The 25,539-nt window shown below is 39.4% G+C and overlaps 1 protein-coding gene across 2 annotated transcripts in view; it reads left to right on the forward strand.

Annotated features, from left to right (window-relative positions):
* Nucleotides 1-21,664, forward strand: part of LOC119650574 (cyclin-Y-like protein 1) — a 44,869-nt gene extending 23,205 nt beyond the window's left edge. For both annotated transcript variants that reach the window (XM_038053394.1, XM_038053403.1), the window contains exon 2: nucleotides 18,661-21,664. In XM_038053394.1, the coding sequence (XP_037909322.1) occupies nucleotides 19,259-20,296 (1,038 nt within the window). In that variant the 5' untranslated portion in view covers nucleotides 18,661-19,258 and the 3' untranslated portion in view covers nucleotides 20,297-21,664. The remainder of the gene's footprint in view (nucleotides 1-18,660) is intronic.
* Nucleotides 21,665-25,539: the final 3,875 nt, after the last annotated feature.

The raw sequence follows: 25,539 nt of genomic DNA on the forward strand, positions 1-25,539 counted from the left end.
GACGAAGCAACTTGCCACACTTCACGCGCTACAATCGATTTTTGGAACACATTGCTCCCCGGAAAGTTGATATTCAAAAATGGTGATTTTCCATGGCTATCGAGATCACCAGATTTGACGCCACCAGACTTTTTTTCTGTGGGGCTATCTCAAATCCAAGGTATACATAAACAATCCAAGGACTCGAGCTCAACTCAAAAACAACATTCGACGCGAAATAGCCGCCATATCGGGCGAAACATTGGCCAAAACGATGGAAAACGCTAAAAAAGCACATTTGGCCATCAAGGGCAAAGACAAACATTTGAAAGATATCATTTTCAAAAAACAGCTGGAACAAATCTTCTTTCTACAGACAAATGGGCCCACATTTAATGGCGTTCCCTGTACTTGGGGATTTTAACAGTCAAGTAGAGACGGAGCCCGTATTTAGGCCATACGTTGGCCTCCATAGCTTACAGGGGGTTTAACTTTAGCACCTGTCTCGTGGACTTAATCCCACGGTCTTCTTAAGACACGAATTGATTTCGTGACCACAATCAGAGCCCCGCTGTGACAAGTAACAACGGTACCAGTCTATACCAAGTGCATGGCTCAGCATTCATACTGATGGATGCAAGACCTACCAAAATCTCTACCGAACTAAGGAGTACGGCACCCATGTTGAAACGCAACACCAAGCTGAGACCCGAAGGTCTCTGTTCGCTTGAACGCAACCAGCATCACTAAAGGGGCCAACCGCAAACAACCGAGCTGAACGCACATACAAGATTAATTCTCCTGAAGTATGTGAGTCCAGGGTCTATCTCGGTTCCCATGGTACCAGTATACCCCTGGTAAAGTTTCGTGACTATTGCCACTTCAGATGAGTCCCCAAGCAGACTCGGATCTGATCGCCCTAATTAGGTCTTTGGAACATTCACCTACTGCATCACGGCCGGCAAGTCAATGCGATCCCGGTGCCCCCACTATGGGGGTTCTCCTCGGCCACTTGGTTTTGGTTTAGCCGACAGGGTTGCGCCCCGTCTTCCTCCTCGCCACCTCTGAGCACCGAATGATAGCGGACTGCAAATTATCCAGTTAGCAGTGTCGCACGAAGTGGTACCTCGTTTGCGTGCAAAGCGGTCCACAAACAAACGTGGGCCTCTCCAGACGGGACCACCTTCAACCAAATTGCTCACGGGTTGGTCAGACGACACCACCTCTCAACCTTGATGAATGTCAGAGCGGGAAAGCGAATTCACAGACGGAAAAAGGAAGCCTGGCAGAACCAATGAGTCTGTGAACTCGAAAAATACAGTAAGCAACCGCATCAAGCGCGGAAGTTTTACAAACAAGTCAACAGGATGAAGCCTTATACACCTTGATGCTCATCCTGCCAAGACCAAGAAGGAAATCTGATTTCCGACAGAATGGGCATATTGGAGCGATGGGTTGAGTACTTTGATTAACTGCTCAACAACCAGAACATCGTCAAGTTGGAGGTCCCGCCAATTGAATACGATGGACAAATACTGGCACCACCAAGTATAGAAGGAACAGTCTGTGCAATTCATCGGCTTAAAAATAATAAATCGTCAGGAGCCGATGGAATTACAGCGGAACCAAGCGGTTAATCAACTTATGCTCAAGGTGTGGGGCAGCTGCCTGACGACTGGCAACGAAGCATTATCTGTCCCACACATAAAAAGGGATATATCACGCGGTGCAGCAATTATAGAGGTATCACAGTTCTGACTACCATCTATGAGATATTCTCCGCTATCTTGCTAGGCCGGATAGCCCCATACGCCCAGAACAACATTGGCATCTCCGTCAAGCGATGGAAAAACTGTTGGAATATGGACATCAGTTGCACGATCTTTTCATCGACTTTAAAGCCGTATAAGATAGCATAGGCAGGGTAAAACACACGACCATGAGAGAATTCGCTAACCCCGACCAATCTGCGAGCCCAGATGAAACAGCAGGATCACTCTCGAGACCATTCGACGTCAACTGCGATCTAAGACAAGGGGATACCCTATCATAGCTCGTCTTTAACCTGGACCTGGAAAAAGTGATCTGTGATGCTGAGGTAAATGCGATGGGAACGATCCTCTTTAAGTCCACCCAATTACTGGCCTATGCTGACGGTATCGACATCATGGGATAAACGACCCGAGACGTTCAACTTTCATCCAGATCGAGCAGGCGGCGCGAGATCTTGGGCTGCACTTCAATGAAGACAAGACAAAATAATGGTGGCACGTTTGTTTACAGCCAACACAGTCTATTCACAAAAAATGTTCCGCTCGAAATGTCTCACCATAGGGTCAAAGCTCCTACTGTACAAGACAGTAATCTTGCCAATCCTCATGTATTCTTCAGAAACTTGGGTTCTTTGCAAGAAAAATTGCGAGGTCTTGGGCGCGTTCAAGAAAAAAATCCTCCGAAGAATTTTTGGCCGACATGAGGATGATGATTCCGTAGCCTACACAACTATGAAATCTATAAGCGATATCATGATAGGTTGCGGTGGGCGTGTCACTTAGTCTGTATGGATGAGGATAATCCAACCGGAAAAGTTTATAAGGGCAATATCTATGATAGAAAAAGAAGACGAAGTAGACCTTGCCTGAGATAGAACGATGGCGTAGGCCAGGACGCCGGCAGCTTTTAGGGATATCGAATTGGTGAACCTCGGTGCAAAACCGGGATATCTGGAGTCCTTTATTAAGACAAGCCTAGACCGGATACCGGTTGTTGCGCCTTTGATGATGATGATAAAATTTTAGATCAAAAGTAAAGCCAACGCCACAATTAGTAATTTTTACAAATTAAAGATATTGGCTCAGACGATAGCCTTTCCGCCAGCGTTTCTACTGTCGATTCGAGATCTTTGAGGTCACTTCTCCATCAAACTGGAGTTTTCCATAGTGAAACCGTCACTAGAATACAAGTTCGATTTGCTTGTTTCACTCCAATGCGTCTAGAATATGACACATCATTCACAAAGTAAATTTGATTCGATCGCTATGAATAGGTTATTTCACTGGAACAATATATACTACTCAATCCAATATTTGATTTGATTTTATGGAGATCCGGATCATTCGAACAGTGCATTCTATCAATTTTAGTAAAATTGCATCCATTTAGTGAATTGCAAAGGAGAGAACCCTATATGTCACAAATGAGTGAAAATTGATAGGAGCAAAGGTTCCTTGATTGATACAAAGTAATGTTCATAAGTTTCCAAGCAAAATATGAACGGTAATCAATTAGCTGAACTTATAGAACTGCAACAAACTATTAGACATAGTGATTGCATTGAATAATAAACCATTCAATTTTAATGAAAAGCTGCCAATCATTTACTTGTCAAGTAAATTTATTTGCTCTTTTCTCATGGCCTAACTCAAATCTTCGGCTCTTGTAGCGGATCAAATCTATAATTGCTATAATTGAAATGCTACCTGAGGTAGTTATAGATGCTATTACGACTAGGAATTCGTCCTGCATAAGGCTAACCCAGTTTCCTGTCAGCATATGCATAACTGAAAAAATTGAATATTCATATGCACTGAAACTCCCGTATCTCTTCCACACGCTCCATCGATCATCATCGGTGACATACCCCTCCTGGAAGCAAATGGCATATTGGGAAAGAAGCCAAACACTTATCGGTCTTTCGAACCGTGAAGTCATTACTCGCTCTACAAACATGTTCCAGAATTCGTTTCACAATAGTTTGTTTGATACTTTTGCTTTGTGGGTATTTAACGAAACGGAATTGTCGACTCCATTTGCTTCTGCCCACACGCCGTTCAAGCAGAAAGGAATAATTTCATATGAAATGAAAAGTGACTGGATCGGTCAACTGCCTCATTACGTTCGAGAAATTCCAAACGCCGTGCATCATAAATATTAACCGAGCGAATCCACTTGATGCAGAGACGAATAATAATATTCTGTATCTAATTTGTGATTCATACCCACATTACGCGCCAGCGTACATATGGTAACTGGCCAGGCGGCCAGTGGGGTTCATTCATTAAACTTATTAGGGAGCGCAATGTACAATGGCAGTTTCTGTTTGTAGTTCTGATACTATTGTACTTTTTTATTGCCGTTCCTATCACGCCTTATCGGTTATCTATATTTGGCGCCACAAGCTAATTGTTTGCCTCTTCTAGAATCGTTTACATGCCCACTTAGTATATTGGGTGCTCTTATTTGAACATTTTGTTCCGCGCACGATAATGTAACGTACACGAGGAAAAAAGGTACTGCTCCTCGCATAAATTCAGCTTTAAATTTGTGATATCTCAAAGAGCAAACGACCGGCATAATGTTATTTCCGCACTACTAACTCGGGGAGATAACAGAGGTTGAGAATTCAATTTGCAAAGCAAATAGGCGCTCCGAGGAGCGGGGATTGTGGGAATATCAACAAACGATAAATAAGTTGCTTTTACTTTCTATAATGTAAGTCTAATCGATTTATAGATGGTAACAAACGGAAACTGGAAATCTGCCGTGCTGGACTGTTGGCTCTTAGGTATTGTTAGGCTCACAAAGAATATTTACGTTTAACACATGCAATACAAATGTTTTTCCACCAGTATTGGAATTCGCAGCTATGCTAACAACTCGTGCTTAGTGATTAGGTAAATATTGGAAGAAGCACAAAATGAAATATTTCCATGAAAAAATACTTTCTTTAAATCAGTGAGAAATGGTTGAATAATAAAAAAAATAATTTATAAGTGCAAGGTTGGTTTCTTATAGACGCCCTTGGGCCATGTTATTTTCAGATGTAACTCCGCAATATATAGCAATACCTGAAAAGTCCCATTCACTGAAGAAATGGTACCATACTTTTAGCTGTAAATATCTCCTAAAGAGAAGTAAAACCCATCGCGTTTCTCTATCAGACAATACAGAATACCTCTCCAAGTAATCGTCCACATAAAAACAAATAAAATTGTTTGGGCATGATGTCTCGGGCTGCTGCCTTACTGATTCATTATCTACAATACATTTACACGCTATTCAACATTTCTGAGATATGATTCGCGAAGACGGGCAGTTTTTTTCTCAGATCTTGAAAGTGCATATGAGAACCATCACCTACGCTTTAACTATGTAAATATTTATTTGACAATTATTCATACCTTTTTGCTAAGGAGGTTAGCAAATCTAAAGCAAACATACTTGTTTTTATTTGTAAAACAAATCCTTATTTTTTTTCCAAAGGAGGTGGAAATCTTCAGAAGACACTGGTTTGGATATGTGACATTTTTAGCCTCTAAAACCAACCCCGACTCCCCTCCTACTCCGTGGAACCATCTTTGGTATTACATCACGGGGTGATTTAGCTTACTTTAAAACTCTTCAACCGGGCAAAACCAACCGGGGACAGGCATAGGTACAAAAATGCACTGACTGCGTATAGCAACACGATCAGGGAAGCGAAACGGAACAGCTTCAGGGAATTCTGTGAAGTGATCGAACCGATCACAGAAGCAACCAGGCTGTAGCCAAAGACGGGGGAATATCCTCTGTCTGTTTGAAGAAGGAAGATGGGACATATACCGAGAATGAGGAGAACAGGGTACACCTGCTTCTCAGAACTCATTTCCCGGAGTCCTACCCCACGGTGGCAGGCGACAACATTCTGCCTGACACCCCAACAACGAATAAAAGGGGAAGAAAGGAGAACTGGAAACTAGCAAAAGAGGTGTGCTCAGAAGCTAGGCTAACGTTTGCAGTGGGAACTTTTAAACCACTGAAATCTCCCGGAGTAGATGGCATTTTCCCAGCACTAATCCAGATAGGCCTAGGAATTATCTTAGAGTCTCTTCTGAGGATGGTAAGACGGAGCATAGCACTGGGATACATACCAAAGGCATGGAGACGGGCAAAAGTGGCCTTTATTCCGAAATCGGGTAAAAAGGATCCTTTCCACCCTAAATATTTCAGACCAATTTGCCTAACATCGTTCGTACTCAAAATGGTGGGGAAGGTCATAGACAACTATATTAGAACTAACATTCTAAAGCGTAATCCCCTACATCATTGTCAACACGCTTACCTGGCAGGACGGTCAACTGTCTCAGCTGACAGAGGTACTACGAGATGCCATAGAAACAAAAGAAATTGCACTGTGCGCGTTTTTGGATTTTGAAGGACCATTCGACAACACATCGCACACAGAAATACAAGATGCCCTGAGCCGCAAATTCTACAAATTCTATTGTCATGAATACCACTCAAGGCTGTCCACAGGGTGGGGCACTATCGCCGCTGATGTGGAGTATGGTAGTGGATGAACTCGTGGAGGTGTTAACAAATACTGGAATACAAGTCCAGGGTTACGCGGACGACATTGTTTTAATCTGTAGGGGCAAATATGAAGATATCCTATGCGATAGAATTCAAACTGGACTAAGGGTTACTAGAGAGAGAGGTGGGACTGCGGATCAACCCAGCCACAACCACCATAATACCATTCACTAGGAGGCGTAAGCTTGATCACCTGAGAGCCATAAGATTACATGGATTACATATGGAGGTGAAACGAAAAACAGAGGTTAAATATTTGGGAAATACGCTAGACCAAAAATTACTCTGGAAAACACATGTCGGAAAGCCATGAAGGCTCTGATGACTTGTAGGTCTATAGCAGGAAAAAATTGGGACTTCAGCCCGAAGATACTACTTTGGATATATACTGCAATAGTAAAGCCAATAATTACTTATGGAGCGGTAATCTGGGCAGAAAGAACCGACCTCAGCACACAAGTCAGGGAATTACATAAGCTCCAAAGACTGGCTTGCTTGTGTATCAGTGGGGCAATGAGGAGATGCCCAACGGCATCCCTGGAGGTCCTTCTAGGATTAATCCCTCTCCTTCTGCACATATAGATGCCGACAAGGAGGGCAATATTCAGTATGACCGGCAGTGCCAGTTAGGCGGGGAGCTGCCTAAATCGAAGGAAGATTGGTATTCTTTCTAGGCGGTATCCCGAATTACTGATACCATGGGATAACATGACAACGAGGTTTCATTTCGATAAGAAGTTTGAAACACGTTGGAGTAACAAGGCAAACTGGGAGAGCGTGGCTGCGACATACGGCGTAAACCAACAACTGATTACTTGGTACACTGACGGATCCCTCACAGCAGAGGGAGCGGGTGCCGGTGTCATTGGTCCAAGGAAAATGTACTTTGAGCCAATGGGCAGGTACACTAGTACATTTCAAGCGGAAATATACGCCATAGACAAATGTGCCTCCTTTAATCTGCAAGGGAACTACAGGAAGCTGGATCAAGGCACTTGGGTCCAACCAGGTGAACTCTAAACTGGTGTGGGAATGCCTTGAGAGACTGAATACACTCGGCCCGTCCAGCAAGGTCTGGATACTTTGGGTTCCAGGCCATGCTGGGTTGGAAGGCAACGAAGCAGCGGATATCTACGGACACTGACTGCAGGTTTTGTGAGGAGTTTGACGAAACCTCTATACACGTCCTGGGACAGTGTCCGATACTTGTGCAAAGGAGGTCGAGTCATCTGGGAGAACACTTAATACCAAATCATCATCATCAACGGCGCAACAACCGGTATCCGGTCTAGGCCCGCCTTAATAAGGAACTCCAGACATCCCGGTTTTGCGCCTAAGTCCACCAATTCTATATCCCTAAAAGCTGTCTGGCGTCCTGGCCTACGCCATCGCTCCATCTTAGGCAGGGTCTGCCTCGTCTTCTTTTTCTACCATAGATATTGCCCTTATAGACTTTCCGGGTGGGATCATTCTCATCCATACGGATTAAGTGACCCGCCTACCGTAACCTATTGAGCCGGATTTTATCCACAACCGGACGGTCATGGTATCGCTCATAGATTTCGTCGTTATGCAGGCTACGCAATCGTCCATCCTCATGTAGGGGGTCAAAAATTCTTCGGAGGATTCTTCTCTCAAACGCGGCCAAGAGTTCGCAATTCTTCTTGTTAAGAACCCAAGTCTCCGAGGAATACATGAGGACTGGCAAGATCATTGTCTTGTACAGTAAGAGCTTTGACCCTATGGGGAGACGTTTCGAGCGGAACAGTTTTCGTAAGCTGAAATAGGCTCTGTTGGCTGACAACAACCGTGCGGGGGTTTCCTCATCGTAGCTGTTATCGGTTGTAATTTTCGACCCTAGATAGGAGAAATTATTAACGGTCTCAAAGTTTTATTCTCCTATCCTTATTCTTCCTGTTTGACCAGTGCGGTTTGATGTTGTTGGTTGGTTCGTCTTCGGTGCTGACGTTGCCACCATATATCTTGTCTTGCCTTCATTGATGTGCAGCCCAAGATCTTGCGCTAATTGGCGCCTGCTCGATCTGGATGAAGGCAGTTTGTACGTTTCGGGTGGTTCTTCCCATGATGTCGATATCGTCGGCATAGGCCAGTAGTTGGGTGGACTTAAAGAGGATCGTATCAAGTAAATCCTGAGCGATTCTGCAATAATTTGAATAAACCGCATTTTCTCATTGCCGTCAACGCCTTCCTAAATTCCAAGCATTTACTACTGCCGTTAATATGCGGGTTATTTCGCCCTTTCTTTTCTTCGCACAATAAGCGTTTGGCGTCCCTTCACGAAGTGTCAAAACAGAAGGCACCTGAGGCATCTCTTTGATGAAATTTGTTCTCTCCGACGGCAGACAACTCATCCGATTCGAATTTGTCTTTCCACTAATAGCTTCTGCGCTGCCTCCACCGATAGTCGCATTGTGATCTTTTGGGTACTACCATAGGCTTTCCTAACACCCACAATGGATTCTTCATCCAGCCCGTCGAAACCCTTGCACTATAAATAGATCTCATGTTTTTGGCCCGTACCGTAAGTTTTTAACTGGGTTACGAAAGCCATTAGTTTTTGTCCAAGCTACATTTTTTTCCTTTCTGGGTCCTTCGCATTTTGCTAAATCTTTCAGGTCGGGGTCAACTTTGTCTTTTTTACAAACAAAACCTTATTAAAATCGGTTCAATGTTTGTCTGTCTGTCACAGGCACTTTTCTCAGAAACGACTATACCGATTGACACGAAATTTGGTGAGAAGGTGGGACCTGTGGACCGCCAGACACGCAGTGAGTGAGTGTAAAAGGGGGGTGTAAAAATGTTTTTCACCAAATATAGTCATGTGGGGTATCAAATGAAAGGTCTCGACTAGTACTTTTCGAAGGCGGTCTTAGTTTTGAGATTTGTTAAAAAGGCGGGGAGTGGAAGGGGTGCAAAGTGATGATTTCTTTAACGGAGCCATTCTCAGAAACTACCCAACCGAAAAATCGGGAAAAAAATCGCAAAGCTGCTTCTATACGGTGCCCAGGCCTCAAAATACTCTCCATATCGATACCTGTTCAAATTAAGTTAATAATAGTATATTACCATATTTTCGGGAAAATTGAGATAAACCCCCCTTAAGTTTATCTCAGAGTTATAAAAGTAGTAGTAGTAGTGTAGTGTAGAATATAATATGAAGCATATTATCCCCAACTTTGATCAAAATCATACTATTAGTAACAAAGTTACAGTAGCTCAAAGTTGTCTTTACCGTGTAAATTTACAACCCGAAGTACTAAATCGGATATGCTAAATGCATATTCTTAACGGGCTACGTACAAATGGGATACTTACACAAGAAGCAAATAAAACCTTTCATACCTGAAGCGCCCAGCTTCCGGTTTCCCGACTTGTTTAATATCTCCGCATAGGATAGATTGCCTTTGCTAGAAATAATAGTTGTCTTTGGACGGATTCGCACTTTTGATTTCTTCTTCGCTTTTTGTGAGTGAATTTGATCCATACACCATTTTCGGTTCCCTTAGGTTTCGCTTCGGTCATCGACGACCCACCAAGGGCTCTGGTTTCCTCCTTTCCGTACTTTTAGCTGCGTTCTTCGGAAGTACTAGTGTGCCTTTTTTCCGCAGACGCCTCCAGATTCCCTAAATGATCACCACCTTTCCCCTGCACCCTTTTATTGGTTAGCAGGTCGATGGCAATATGGTTAAGTGTCACTTGGGTCGTCTGTGACACTGTTCGGACAGCCGATTTCGGCTTTTGCTTAGTTTCTCTTTCCTTCTCCTAAGACCAATTACAGAGGACTCTTAATGGCTCTCATCATGTTTTTAATAGTTTGGTGCAAGTTGTGCTTGCTTGTCCAAACTCGGACAGTTCAACTATTTGTCCTTCAAGCTGCATGAAGGATAGTTCCTCCATGTCGGGGCTCTGTTGTCAATGAACCCTGACCGGATTTTCCTTTTTAAACACTCCCTTAACCTTTAAGGTCCTTTCCAGACTTTTTGCCGCCTTTGGCAATGGTGGAGATGGGAGAATTGAAGAGCTCCTCCTGAATGAGTCAATCCCTTAATCTTGTAGTATCTCCTGCGATCGTCTTTCTTGGACAGATCTGGAGGATATTGAAACCGCCTTTGTCGACCACCGATTTCCATTCAGACCATCATTTTTCGCTTCGTTATTGGTGTTGCCAAGGTCTTGCTTGTCTTGAACACCTCTTTCTCCAAATCCAAATCACTAGTAGCATTTGATGGCAAGGTGGCCAAGTTGTCCGCCATCGAGACACTTCAGTCGCTTCAGAGCTCCTGCACTATCCTTCCCATGGCCATTTTGAGCCACGCATTAGTCTATGCACAGTCAGAAGCGTACATGGGTGCATATTTACACATCAATAGATGTGCCCCTATCCGCCACCTGGAATCGCGCCAGATGGGAGATCTGGCAACTCCTCACAGAGATTAGATATCATCTGCTATTTGTAGTTTAGCCTAAAATTGATAGATCAGTAGCTTCCTCCAAACTACAATTTTTATTTTTCAATGTACATATATATTTCGGGAGCAACTTACCCCCTTTATCTCAACTCCTTACAAGCTGGCCGTCTGTCTGTCGGACGCACTTTTCTCAGAAACGACTATACCGATTGACACGAAATCGATTGGAAAAGTGAAAACTGTGAATGCCCACACATGCAGAGAGTTATATTTTCTCCGTTGAGTTGAAGGGGGGGTTATCATACATCCAAAGAGGGATGTAATTTTTTTCCCTCGAATATCGCCAAGTTGGGTATCAAACTGACGGTCTCGATACTTTCCGAAGCCAGTCTTAGTTTTGACATTTGTCGGGGCGGGGAATGCGAGGCTGGAAAGTCATCGTTTCTATTAAATGTTTTGTTGATTTTTTATGTAAAAATATTTGGCTACATGGTCTCATTTACACATAGCTCGTGATAGTGCGGATATTTCATCTCTTAAGAAATAGCAATTTGGCCCAAAAGAGCCAACCTTGAGTACTAAAACTTTGTTGATTATAGTAGGATTTCCATCAAACTTTCCAGTATGAGGCTTCATATCAAAATCAATATTACTGCAATTTGACAGTCCTAAGATACCCCTTACGTGAAGTTCACAGTCAATTTTCAAATTACAATAATACGGTATTATTAACTGTAGATATCGTAGAGTAGGGTATTTTAAGTATCCATGAACTTGTAAGATTAAAATCAATGCTACTTTCTTACCACGTTTAAGGGAACAATTTCAAATTAAAACAAAATGACGCGGAAACCAAGATCTTGGCGCTTCAAGTAAAAAAATTCATATAAGAATATTTGATTGCTCGATGGTTTCATTTGTAGTTTTTGTAGTTCAGTTCGTAATACATATATGCCAGGTATACTATGTTATACTATTCATTTTAATGTGATACATCCTATATTATATTATATATTATAGCCTACATTACTACAGTTCGAGCTAATTACCCTACATAATAGCTGTAAAAATTTACCCACCAAACAAATCCTTATCTTAATAGGTTTTGGTGAAACTTATTAATATTCATACGATTTATATGAACTCGCTGTTTTACCTTTAGGGCATAGTTACTACGTTTGGTTTTAATTTCTTGAAAAATGCTAAAGTGTTAGTATCACCTAACCCAAGGAAAAATGTTGGCTTTGAATCGCTGAAGTTGCTACATATCCTGGCAGCTAATACGCCATTAAAAACGTCTGTATTTACTCGTCGCAATCCATTCGATCCTCATCCACGGATTTTCCAAGACACACCTTCAAAGTCCCATTCTTTCGTTTTCGTTTGAATATTCTATAAGACTGCATGCATAAATATCACATATGTTCCGCACCCATATTGTCTCGCGCACATTTTTAGGTAGTCACCTTATTTGACTTCAAATACAATATCGCGTAAATATGGAATTTTTCAAAAATACAACCAGACATGTGCCCGCGTTTTCAATCATGTCGCACTTCGGCCACTTCCTATATTGATCAATGATCAACAAATGCTTGCCACCTTTATTGTGCCTTAAATGGCGTTATGTTTTCACTTTCTTCTTTGTGTTTGAATATTTTAGCAGATGCACAATACTCGCATATTTCAATGAAGTCTGCTGCTAACTACTAAAGTCGCCACAACAAAAATTATATTTAATTTACATATGGTTTTGGTGAGTGACACTCATTCCATTATAATATTCAGCATTAATGTTTTTATATCTTCCTCTGTTTGCATCAAATAAATTTTCACCAGTGGGTTTTCATTTGAAACTACTTTCCAGGCTTTCCTAGATTTTGTTGATTATTTTTTTGAGATTTCTTTATATACGAGTATTTTCTAGAATACTAACACTCCCTTTAATATTACTCTTAAAACAATTCGAAAAGCAGTAGCTTTCCGCCTTAGATATGAAAGGTTACATCAAAACGATCCGAAAATTTTTCTCTTCCAGCTTCATTTGTATCCAGAATTAAAAAGTTAATATGAAAATTTATAGTAAAATATTGGAAAAAATTGAATTAATTCTGAATTCCACCAGTTGATATAATTTTATTGCAACACTGCTTGGACAGCTCGAGATTAATTGCATTGAAATGTTCAAATTAATTTTCAAAATAAGTGGTACTCCTCTTTGCTTGGCAGTTGGCACAAACTTAGTTACTTTTAATCTGATCCTGGTTTCGTTGTCAGTTCCTGGCAGTTATCTCACCTCCCTCCACGACTTTGCAAGAATCATGCACTCTTCCTCCACCTACGCCACGTAATGTGCTGATCGGTTCCATTCCTTGGCATAACTTATAATGGAGTATCAATCTTTCTAATAAGTTGATGGACACATACGTGGGTAGTGCACGTTAGTTAACACTTGCAACTCTACTACCAAGTCCTAATCTCACTTCCACGTTCTTAACTCATGGACAACGCAAACCATCAGACTAGAGAGAGTGAACGCCAAGTTCTCTGCGCCATAAAATAGAAATGCGCCGACTGCCCTTCCAAGTTCGGTGCTACACTGCTGAGTCTCGAATCAACTACGAAAGTCAAGGACCTACATTGAATTGTAGCGTCATAGAAAAAGATCGCATCATCGCTCCATATTCTTTTATTTTTAACTTAAGCTTCTTCAACGCCTTAACATTCTCTATTCTATTAGCGCCTGGACCTTAAACTGACTAATGAAGGTGCAATTTCCAAGGGATACACCATTGGCTACAATGAACAGGAACGTCTATCTTCTTGAAAAATGCATTTACTCAGATCCTTTCCAAACAACAATCTAGCAGACTTTAACAATATAATTTTAGCGTAAAATTTAGGTCGAGATTTCTGACAAATGGCATCTTTATGTTCGTTTTCCATAATTTTTCTTCAGCTTAACATAAAAATAATATTGATAGCTTCGCAAACAATGGTACCTCTACTTTGCCCCCCCCCTCAGCTTTTCAGCATTCAGCATTGCTACGAGCTTCAAAATTACTAAGTTATTTAGCTACGGATATCTTCCAAGTTCTTAGGTATCTAGCTAGCTGGACTGACGATTGTTTTAGGTCGTCTTTATTCCACGCCGGAAAGCTTCGAAACGCTTTTGGCTCTTGGGACTGAATAAACCACTCTGCTTGCCTCTTTTTCCGAGTCTGGTCCATTTTGCTAAGTTCCAGTTCGGTTGGAAAGCAAGCATATGTCACGAACGTAGTTATCCTGGATGATTTTAACTAATATCTTTGTAACAGGTTTTAGGAATGAGTGGAGTAGCAACTCCGCAGAGGCTGTAAAGAACAGTTCCGCAGGAAGGCAATCATGGGTGCATTGAATGTAAATATAATTGCGATTCTATTGGGAGGAGCAGTCCGTATACACATATTACAGTGGCTACAGGATGTAGAATTTTACCGGATATTATACAGTTAAGAAACCCGGTGAAGTGCTTTTTCCATCTCCTCAGTTGCTCATAATTGTGCCTCACACCACTTCTCAGCCCATTTTTCTTCCATGCACCTCTGCATTTTCGTGCTCAGCTAGATCTTGTGACGTCCTTTTTAAGGCTTTGTGTAAAACAAAACCGTTTTAAAATCGATTTACTGTCTTTCATATCTTTTTTCTCAGAAACAGTTACTCATATTGATACGTAATTTGGTGAAAACGATGAGTTCGTACTGTGAGTGGTAATTTCTTTTACGGAATCGTTCCCTGTCTGGGAAACCGAAAAAGTCTAAGAAAAATTCATGAAGCTACCACTTTATAATGTCTAGGCCTCAAAACGCCTTCCATATCGACATCTGTTTAAATGAAGTTAATAATATTAGGTTGTTGAAAAAGTCATGTTGTATGTTTCTCATGGATTCAACTCCATCGTATTTATTTGTTCAAATAAACAGAATCATTCGAAATATTGGCCATTATTATCTTCCTGGAAGAGATATGATCACATTCTCATAGAATTTCTGTGGTTTGTGGGCAAAAAACTAGGACAATGATTTTCACAGTAATTTTTTAAATTCAAATTCTTTCCCTCTGAAGAGTTTTGAAGAGACAGAAGTAAATAATCAGAAGCTCAGTGCTATACCTTGAGTAGGTTTAAACTTCCCAGCCAAGCTCCTCCAGTTTTTGTCTGGTGACCAAAGATGTATGTGATTTCCTGTTATCCTACTGGAAGGAGGCGCCACAGGATTTCGTCAATTTTGATCGCTTTTTAAGGATGTGTAAAACGAAGCCTTATCAAAATCGATTCAATATCTGTCTGTCACTCTATCTACTCCGAAATCGTTAAACCGATTGTCACAAAATTTGGTGAGAACATGTTGTTTTTGTGCCCCTTTACATTGCAGGGGGTGGCGTGTGTTTAGTTTGAAGGGGGATGTAATTTCTTTTACAGAATATGATTATGTGGGGTATCAAATGAAAAGCCTCGAAAAGTGCTATTTCTGAATTTTGGGTGAAACATAGGGCTCAACATGTGAAACAGGTCTCGTTCTCAGAACCTATCCAACCGAAAAATCTGAAAAAAAATCACAGTGATGCATCTATATGAAATCTAGGCCTCAAAATACATCCCGTTCCGATATCTGCACAAAAAAATTAATAATAGTATATTACCACGTTTTAGAAATTTACCGGAAAACCCCCCTTCACTTCTTTCGAGAAATACAAAATTTGGCACCAAGATAGGCGATAACATAGGACATAATTCTGAGAAGTTTGAAGGCATTCCAACTATTATTAACAAACGTATAGAAGGTCAAAGTTTCGCATTGTAGGAAAATTTATTACACCCTAAGACGTGCATGACGTCATCATCATATAAAGTGAACTTATATGAACGGTGGGGTCCATGGGGAAGCTTTAGTTTTTCGTTTTTGGCTTTTCTTGATTATTTGCATACCAACGTCAATTACTCGAGGGAGATATGTGCAGGCAGTAACCAATATAATAGACATGTGTGTGTACCTGGTTACGAGCGGTTTTTACTTTACGTATGTGCTTTTGTGTACGGAGTAAAGTCGAAATGCCTGAAGATGCGTTAGATCAATTTATCAATGCGGTAATAGACAGTGTTTGTTTATTCCGGATGAACACAGTATTAATGTCGTGAAATATATGTACATATGGGTTTAGAAAAATATTGCGAATTTTTTTTTGTATTCTTAACTACATCTGGACTACATATGGACGTGCATTGTGAGTCGTTCATATAAGGTGAACACAAAACCTTTTACCTAGAGCGCCGAGCTTCCGGTACTTCGACTTGACTTGCTTCGCTTATTCTCTCAATCATTAGATTGGCATCACTTTCTTTTTCGTCAATCCTAGTTTTGCAACTGTTTCTGGAATTTCTCATCGCTTCTTCCACGACATTTTTCGCTGCATATTGTCGTACGTGGTCCATTTCTTATCATACAACACAACAACAGTTGCTTGTTTTTGGACTATTTTAGGAACCCATTACATGTGGAAATTCGGTCGATTAAATTTTTTGAACGCATTTTATGCGACAACCACTTATCGAGCTCCTTGACCAATCCAACGGAATGCAAATGGTTTAAAACACTACATTATCAATGTTTAACTCCGGAGCCATCTCACGTGAGACTTTCTCCATTATTTTATCGGCTTTAGCCATAATTGCCCATCCAAGGCGAGAGGCATATTTGACATTGAAATTTCCAAAACGAAACCACTTGAAACATCATTGTGCTACACCGTGCTGTTACAGCATCGTCACCATAAACTGCACAAATATTTTCGCGGGCCTGCGACCCATTCTTACTTTTTAGAAAAAAAATCTGAAAATATCACGCCTTCATTTTCAAAATAAAACAACTTTTAAACTGTTGATCAGAACTAAGCACTTTCTTCCCGCAAAATATTATGAATTGGTGTCATCTTTCCAGCACGCGCCTACTTGTCAAAATCGGTATAATGTTGACATAGAATGTACAGTTTAACCCCATCTTTCGACAAAACACTACATTATTTTTACACTAACTTGATAGTACATTACCATATTTTGTTAGAAATTGATTGGAAACTTAAGTTTATTCTAGAATCATCAAGGTTTGTATAATATAGGGCATGACGACACCAAGTTTGGTAGGAATCATATCATTGCTAACAAAGTTATTATAGTCAAATTTGTTTCTTTTATGTAAATTTACTGCAACATAAAACTGAATGTTAATATCACATTAAAGGGGCGTCCATCAGATGATTGAACCTTTCGAAGCCAACTTCAGTACCCCTTTTTGTTAGGCACATCAGGAACCTACTACTGATGTCAATATGGTCGATCTGATTAGAGGTCGGTTGCCAGCGAAAAACGACTGACCTTAAAAGCAGAGGGTCTGCTCAAATAGTATGCTGCCGATGCTGAGGCAGTGAAAATTACAGACATCTATTAACGAGCAAGTTGTTGTTAGCCTTGGCATCCAAATCAACAACCACGATGACAATGTGACTTTTAGGGAGACTCACGAATTCTGAAGTATTGTTCACTGAAAGCAAACTTCCCTTCTCCATTAAGACGTAGTACTGCACTATTTTCTTTAACCTGAATCGAAATTTCCCACTCAAGATCCTGTTCGAGGCCGGCTCTCTGGAGAGGGTCATTCTTTCAGCAGCAGCAACCGGATTCGCATCTTACTAGCACTAGGCTTTCCATAGTACAAAAGCACAGTATCGCAAGGATGAGAGGAATACTCTCCGGCGTCCAAGCATACCACTACGCTAGGCCCCCAGTTGCGAGGATTCTGGGGCCTTTCAGCAACAATCCGACACCGGATACATATCTACTATCACTAGGCTGGAAATCGAAAGTACAGTACCGTAAGAGAAAGAGGAGTGCTCTCCATAGTCCCACCATCTCACTTGGTTTAGGCCTACAATACGCAGCCTATATCGGAAACGTAGTTTCCATTTTGATAGCAAGGAAAATTCTAAATTTTTAGATTGCTAGCCCACAAATTTCTATCCCTTTTAGTAGCCTTTCCGAACAAGTAGAGAGTACTTTGAGTGTATTCATAAACCCCAGCTCAATGGGCGTAACTTACATGTAAACATCAGGATGTGAATATTCTGGGAACGCTCGATATCACCAAAGATGTGTGTATCCAGATTCCATAGACATATCAACGCCCTTGTACAATGACCAAAAGTCATAACCGAAAAGAGCATTCTTGCTCGAGACTTCATCAGTAAAAACAATTTCCAAGTTTTCTGATAGCTTGGCTTCAGTTTCGCTTTAAAACACGAGGGAATACTATGTATGAATTCTAGTGAATTATTAAAAGTCATCTCACATGAAAAACGCTATTTCAGTTGGTAGTATATCTTATTTAATTCAAACCAACTTCAGTCCCACCATCTAGATCTATTCCCTGAGATATAAAGATTCCCCATTCAAGTTAGGATGGCTCTTACGATCAAACCTGAAGCCGCTTTCGGGAAATTAATAAATATGTAAATATATTTTCCTGTAGTAAGAAAAGAAAAAGGATTTCTTTCCTCTGCAGCGTAAATTAGGAGAGATTTTCTGAATGCATAATAAATGAATGAGTGTGAATGCATGAAACAGCGAAAGCGATTTTAAGAAAAACATTTTATAGTGTGGAATCTCGTTTGCTCCGGTGGCTTTTAAATTTAATTTTAGCGTTTCAAAATTTATCCTCTGGGTTTTCTTCCTGAATATTCGGCATCCACAGGAAGAGACTAGGGAGCTTTTGTAGTTTCTAATTTACTGTCAAGGATGCATAGTCACCAGCAGATGTGAATTTCCACAGAGATCCATTAGTAATCTAAAATGGATTTTTTTTTCTTTCAGATAAAATATAGCTTCTACTACCTTGGATATTCAGCTTATGTTCATCTTCACCCACGCCCAAGTTTTGGTAACATAAAAGAACCAGCAGGCCATGTATCCAGTGCCAAAAACAAACTACAAAGTTGCAATCGTGAAAAATTGTTCACATGATATGATGATAATGATATTAACGGCCGCATTTTCTTCATTGAATGTTAAATAAAAATTTCATGAGAAATTTTGTTTAAGAAAACTTCATACCTAGTCACCAAATTAGTTTAAACCCAGTTAAAATAACAAAGAACTTTAGGTAATAAAAAAACACGGCAAATCAAGTTAAAAAGAGAAATTCTGTTTATAAGACGCAAAATTCACAAGAAATTTTTAGAAAAGCAAATTCAACTAAATATAAAGAAGACTACAAGAGATAAGAAAATCAAAAGAGTTAACATTTGATATCACATCATTTCTGAAGAACTATGCTATGAAATTAAATACACCCGCAAGCTCGGAACGAATTCCGTAGTCTCTTAGGGCTCAGAGCAACTAGAAGAAGTTTTAGACTACCAAGAATCTCTCTGAGGACTTAAGTGAAATTTCAATAAATTCCACCAAAACTATGGGTAATAAGAGCTCATGCTGTGCCTACTCAAGTCCTCCACCAGAACGCAAAGCCAAGGAAGTTCCTGTATACGAAGAACATCTGCCCGAAGGGAATCAATCGACCAATAATATCCAGCATATTTCAGAGCGCGAAACCACGGATGGTGACGCTGATCCCTCTGTGGATCCATCGGCAGCGACAATTTTCCTGGAGCGATCGAAAGTTGAAAATGGAGTGATAACAAGGAAAAGGTCTCAACACCAGATTGCCCAACAGCACGGTTCGTCAAGTATAAGTGTGACGGGCTTGAAGAAAAGCTCGTCTTGCTCGACAATCTACCTTGACGATAGCACTGTATCACAACCAAATCTTAAAAATACAGTAAAATGTGTATCACTAGCTATTTATTATCATATAAAGAATCGACAATCCGAACGACGATTAGATATTTTCGATGAAAAATTACATCCGCTAACAAGGGACCCAGTTCCCGACGAATATGACATACACAATCCGGAACATCGGCAAATATACAAGTTTGTGCGGACGTTATTCAATGCTGCTCAACTAACAGCGGAATGTGCTATCATAACCCTAGTCTACTTAGAACGTTTACTAACCTACGCCGAGTTGGATATAGCTCCCTGCAATTGGAAACGAATGGTGTTGGGAGCTATACTGCTAGCGAGCAAAGTGTGGGACGACCAAGCTGTCTGGAACGTTGACTATTGCCAAATTCTCAAGGACATTACAGTGGAAGACATGAACGAACTCGAAAGACAATTTCTAGAATTGCTACAATTTAACATTAATGTACCATCTTCAGTTTACGCTAAATATTATTTCGATTTAAGAACATTAGCCGAGGCAAATGATTTATCATTTCCTACAGAGCCATTATCTAAAGAACGCGCACAAAAACTCGAAGCCATGTCACGAGTTATGCAAGATAAAGTTACTGCAGAAGCCTTGAAAAATGGAATGAAAAAATGGTCATCAATGGATAATATTAGTCAAGGTGGTCCAAGGCGGAGTATTGCTATCTTATCGTGATTACTACTAGTTGCCTACTAGATTTTAAGAGACTTTAGTAGACAACATATGTAATTGATATGTTCTTAAGGATAAACCGATAAAATTCAATTGACTTACGAAGCTATCGATTACAGATCTTATAGTAGAATTTTAAAGTAGGATACCATTACTGCATCAGGAAGGATCATTTAGACCCTCATTTCTCGTAGTCATTTGTCATTTTCGACTAGATTTTTTTAAGTAGAATTCTCGCTAAGACTATATATTTCTATTCTCCGCGTAAACCATGTGAGTGCGAATCACTATCGTGAATTAGTGTTAGCCAAGATTCTCAATTTAGCGTTTTTTTTTCTTTTAAGTAGAAGCTTCTTATTCAACTCTGATAGCATCCAGTCGATCCACCCTTTGTGCTTCATAGTAATATCCCTTGACGTAGTTCTTTCTCCATACTCTGCTTCTGTGTAACTCATTTGCGTATGCAAGATAAGAAAGACACCATTCTTTGTTTTGCAACATCTACAAATTGGTCCAAATGCGAAACAAAAATGATCGTGTTCATAGTCTATCATGAAGATCAAATCGAGTTTCGGAATTGCAATTTTATTCCAAAGTCATTTTTTTCCAAAGTAAACAAAGGCGATTCCGAAACTTTTGTATTCAAAAGAACACTTCCTGTGCATATTTTTATTCCGGTGACGACTATTGCACACCAATTAGACTTAAGTTCAATTAAAGATAAAACATGCGAAAATTTAAACTCTTGTGATGGACAGATTTAGGAAACCGAGTAAAAAATTCATTATGAATTTTATGTAATTTACTGTAATATAGAAGAATTGAATGCAATTTATAGAATTATTACTAAAAATGCGAAAAATGAATTTATTTTTCTTTGTTTTTGTTTAAAGATCATATTTTATAAAATTATTTCTTTTATTTTGCTATTATTTTATTTTTACACGAGTATCTATGTTGATTATTATTTTCTTCAAGAGAAATTCACTTTCCAATATGTGGCAATGATTAATTGAAAGTTTTGTGATTAGAACAATTAAGAAAACCGAAGCATTTTAGAAAGAAGAATTAATAAAGAAAATATACATCTATTTTTCCTTCTTTTAAAGTTGAGAAGTTCACGGAACCAGTTTAAGCGAATAATCAAGCATAAATAGAATTTATTTTATACCACATAAATAATCTGCAACAAAGAATATACACTTAAAAAGATATGAACTAAGAGAATGAACACAATTTTTATACTCCTACAAGAAATTATTACGTAATTAAGAAAGAAATACGAATAAACTAAAAAATGGAAAGGAGATAAAGGCGACATTGAAACCAATACACGACTGTACACAATAAAAATCATCTTTATAATGTTTATGATTTTTGTCTTTTATTTGCTTCTTGGTTTGCTCTTTGTTTTCTCTTTCGTTTCTTCGATTCTTTTAAAAAACGTCACTCCAACTTTGCATGAACGCATTTCGTGAAATTTTTCATTTATTTTACAGAACAGATCCCAACATACTTTCACTTGTGATATATAAATTAGGGAATACAGATAATAAGTGCATCGATGATTGATTAATGTTACGTGAAATATATATTTGATTGATTTCGCCCCATACAATGTGAAAATTTCCAAATAGATATGTGAAACCTTACATTTGCGTATATCCCCGTTTTCCAAGAACATATTTGACGGTGACAATGTTTGTCGATTACTTGTGGAAACAGAGATAAGCAGCAGTAACTCCTTAGGTAGACAGTGATTTATGGCTTTGGATAAAGGTAAGCTTCCTTACTTGCGTTTTCCCACTTTAATTTTAAACCTTGGTCATAGTAATGTGATTAACAGCTTGTTGATTAGCTTAGAGTTTTGCGCAGATACTGTTGTTGCAGGAACTTTGGGTAGTGGTAATGTTTTCTGGAAAATATTACGACCTATTTGTTAATTACCGTATGTCTTTAAAATGCATCTGTCATGGCAAATAATCAAATCCTGGAGAGCAACATTGAGTCTTTGGATAATATTGCATTTGAAGGGCTATAATCCCCGATATTTGTTTGACTAGTTATTCTATTGTTCAGCCCGTAAAAAGAGGTATCATTTCAAATGTCATAACAGCAAACCTATTTATAAAAGCCATCAATTTAAAATTTTACATATTTCTTCATTAAACTCTTACAATTAAGATTTCATGGTCATAAGAACAAAATGGCAACCGCAGTGTCCTTGCGTCCGTACACAAATATTTTTTTTTAGTTTTGATGAAAATATATTGCACGCACCTAAATTTAACCATAAATTTTGAATTTTGACAATTTGGGAAGCTTTTTAACATAGCAAACTTGATTTTCGTCGTTTTCTTAGTGGAAAAAATTCTCCCAAATTTCCAAAATTTAATATTGTTGTATAAATTTAGGTGCGTTCAGTCGGTAATTATACCAAAGTTTGTAAAAGAATTAGATTAAATTGGTTCATTAGATTTTTTTCTGTCCAACAAAAAAAACATGCTCTGAGAAAAAGCTTCTATTAGTGTTTTTTATTGTATAGGCACCGTTTGAGATTTTTTCGTAAGAATGCGACTCAAAATGAAAAAAAAATCATTTTTTCGGAAAAATTTTACTTATTGTTCAACATGATCTCCCTCAAGAGCTATACATTTTTTGAAGCATTCCTTTACCGTTCTACACTTTTCATAATATCAAAATAAACCTCTGTTTCCTGTTTAACCGCTTCATTCAAGTTAAATGTCCAGCAGGACTTTAGCCACTTCTCTATGTTCGGGAACAGAAATTTATGGTCCGGTGCCAAATCTTAGGAGTTTGGTGTTTGGGAAAGATTTTCATAATTGTGGTCATTAAATGTAATCATTGCTGTTTCAGAATTGAATTAAATTGGTGTATTATTGCGGTTGTAGAGCACTTTTTTCTTCTTCACGAGCGGCCGTTTTTTTTTCTATTTCATCATTCAATCAATAAAAATAATATTGTCCCACAACGCCATGATCATATTCGAAATGAAGACATCCGCTATCGATATGGGGCTACACCGATCCTGGAAAAATTGCAAGATAGGAGTCTTCGCCGGCATGATGATATAATTCGCGTCAAGATTGATCTGAACATCGAAGTCGATAGGAAAAGACCAAAAGGCCACCCGAAACGACGATAGTTTGATACGCTAGGCGTTGATTTGAAAGCCTCGTGACTCCATCCACATCAGGCTTTTGAACAAACAAAATAACTCAACACGCGCGGACCCTGCTTTTGAACGAGACATAGACTGAAGAAGAAGAATAGTTTTACCTTTTTCAGGATAACTTACAAAAATTATTTCATGAGCATCATAAAAAATACTAGCCGACACCCTTCCACTAGTTTTGGGCGGCTTTTGCCTTGTTCTAACCACTTATATTGTTTAATGGACTTTACAAGATCGTCTGATCCATTATTACATGTGGTCGCAGGAATTCACTAAAATTACGCTGAAATAGCTCTAAGCAATGCGTTGAATTAATCGCATTTTGTAGTTCTTGTTGATTGGATGTGAAAAATTTCAGCAGCCACCTCGTACAAAGTATTTTCTAATGCAGCTATTTAAAACGATGTGGTGAATTTCGTCGATGTTTTCTGAAATTGTAACCTTTTTTCGACTCTCCAGATCCTTCAGCATTATTCATGCATGTCTTACTATGTTTAACGATACTGTAACAGTTGCAGATCATTTGTTTTCAAGGAGAAGACTAGCCCTGACACTTTTCAGATAAGTTTTTGGTTTGGACCTTATATTTCCCCATTAAAAAACAATCTTTAATTAACACACGAAACTCCTCTTTGTCCATGTTTTCCACATTAACGAAGGTACCGTCTCTGAAAGAAGTGTAGCTTTTCAACCAGTAAAGACATTATTGTCAAACTTTACAAGGAAGCTTCTATAGGTTGGCACTATTGGAATATCATATGAATTTTTTGCACCAGGCTTGGAAGATCATTCACCTCAACAAATAAGGATAATTTATTATGGATGGGAAATGTTTGTTAGCTATGTGATAATATTAGTCCTTGAAATGTTTTCGACAAAAGTTAGCTAGTCCTGCATAAGTATGTCTACTACATAAAAGATCCGTCTGCCGTTAATGACGATGAATTGCAATTTTGAAAATGGATTTCAAAAAAGCTGTAATGACCCTTGTCAACTTTGAGCCGTAACCAACCATACAGTGTGAGTACATTCAATTCTGATGATCTTTTTCTATGGCGCTACAGTCCTTGGCCTCCTGAAGTCTTCGTCCTCACTTCTCGGGGCCAACTAACCGCGCCCTTCGAATTTCGGAAACCAAAGAGCCCGTATCGTGCGATTTCCACCGGGGGGCTTTTCAGGTTGTCATTTGTTGTCATTTACTCTACACCTGGCCCTTCAATAGGCGCCTGTTCATTCTCCTGGTGTACATAGATTGTCTGTTCACTGGAGCTTCTGAATTTTAATATGGATGGCGGCTTCTGGTTCATCGTATAATAGGCGCAACGCAGTGTTGTATCTGATTCATCATCCACTGTTCCATCCTCATTGAGCCTAAAATTTTACTCACGACTTCTCGGTTTTTGAAAGCATTGATTTTTTGCTCTCCAGCCTGGTTTATCGTCTACGTTTCGCTGTCGTCATACAGGATAGGCCAAATTAAAGCTTAAGCTATCGTGAACTTTGTTTTCCTGTGTACATTTAAATTTTTCAGAATTGGCACACCTATTTATATCGCCTACTATGCTGTTGTCCGTTATGAGAGTTGGGCCTAATTGTTTGAAACTGCCTTCTTGTTCGAAGTTATAATCTTTTAATGCCACGTCTTGTCTGTTTAACGAGGGGTTTAAAGGGTCTTCCAATTTGATGCGTTTCTTATATTCATACACTTTTAGCTAAGCAATTAATGAATTTGATGGTTTCAAATAGTGAGTTCACTTCATGGAAATTATATTGCCAATCTGACAAGCATCTAGGCCATCAACTGCCCAGGGCAGTCGTTACTCGCTTCAGCACTTTCCTCATAGTGCGCTTCCGGAGTTAAGCTTTATTTTCCAATTTCTACTGCAACTTCCCAGTGCCTTTTCTTTGATTATTGCTGATTATACTATTATCTCTCAAGTCGTTTATGTCAGCCAGGATCTCTCCTTCGCTAAGGCAATAACCCCATTGAATAATCATGAAATGCGTGCTCATGATTCCTCATATGGCTTTTAAATGACCCTATCACAAC

Source organism: Hermetia illucens, chromosome 1 (genome assembly GCF_905115235.1).
Source record: "Hermetia illucens chromosome 1, iHerIll2.2.curated.20191125, whole genome shotgun sequence".
In the NCBI taxonomy this organism is placed as follows: Eukaryota; Metazoa; Arthropoda; class Insecta; order Diptera; family Stratiomyidae; genus Hermetia; species Hermetia illucens.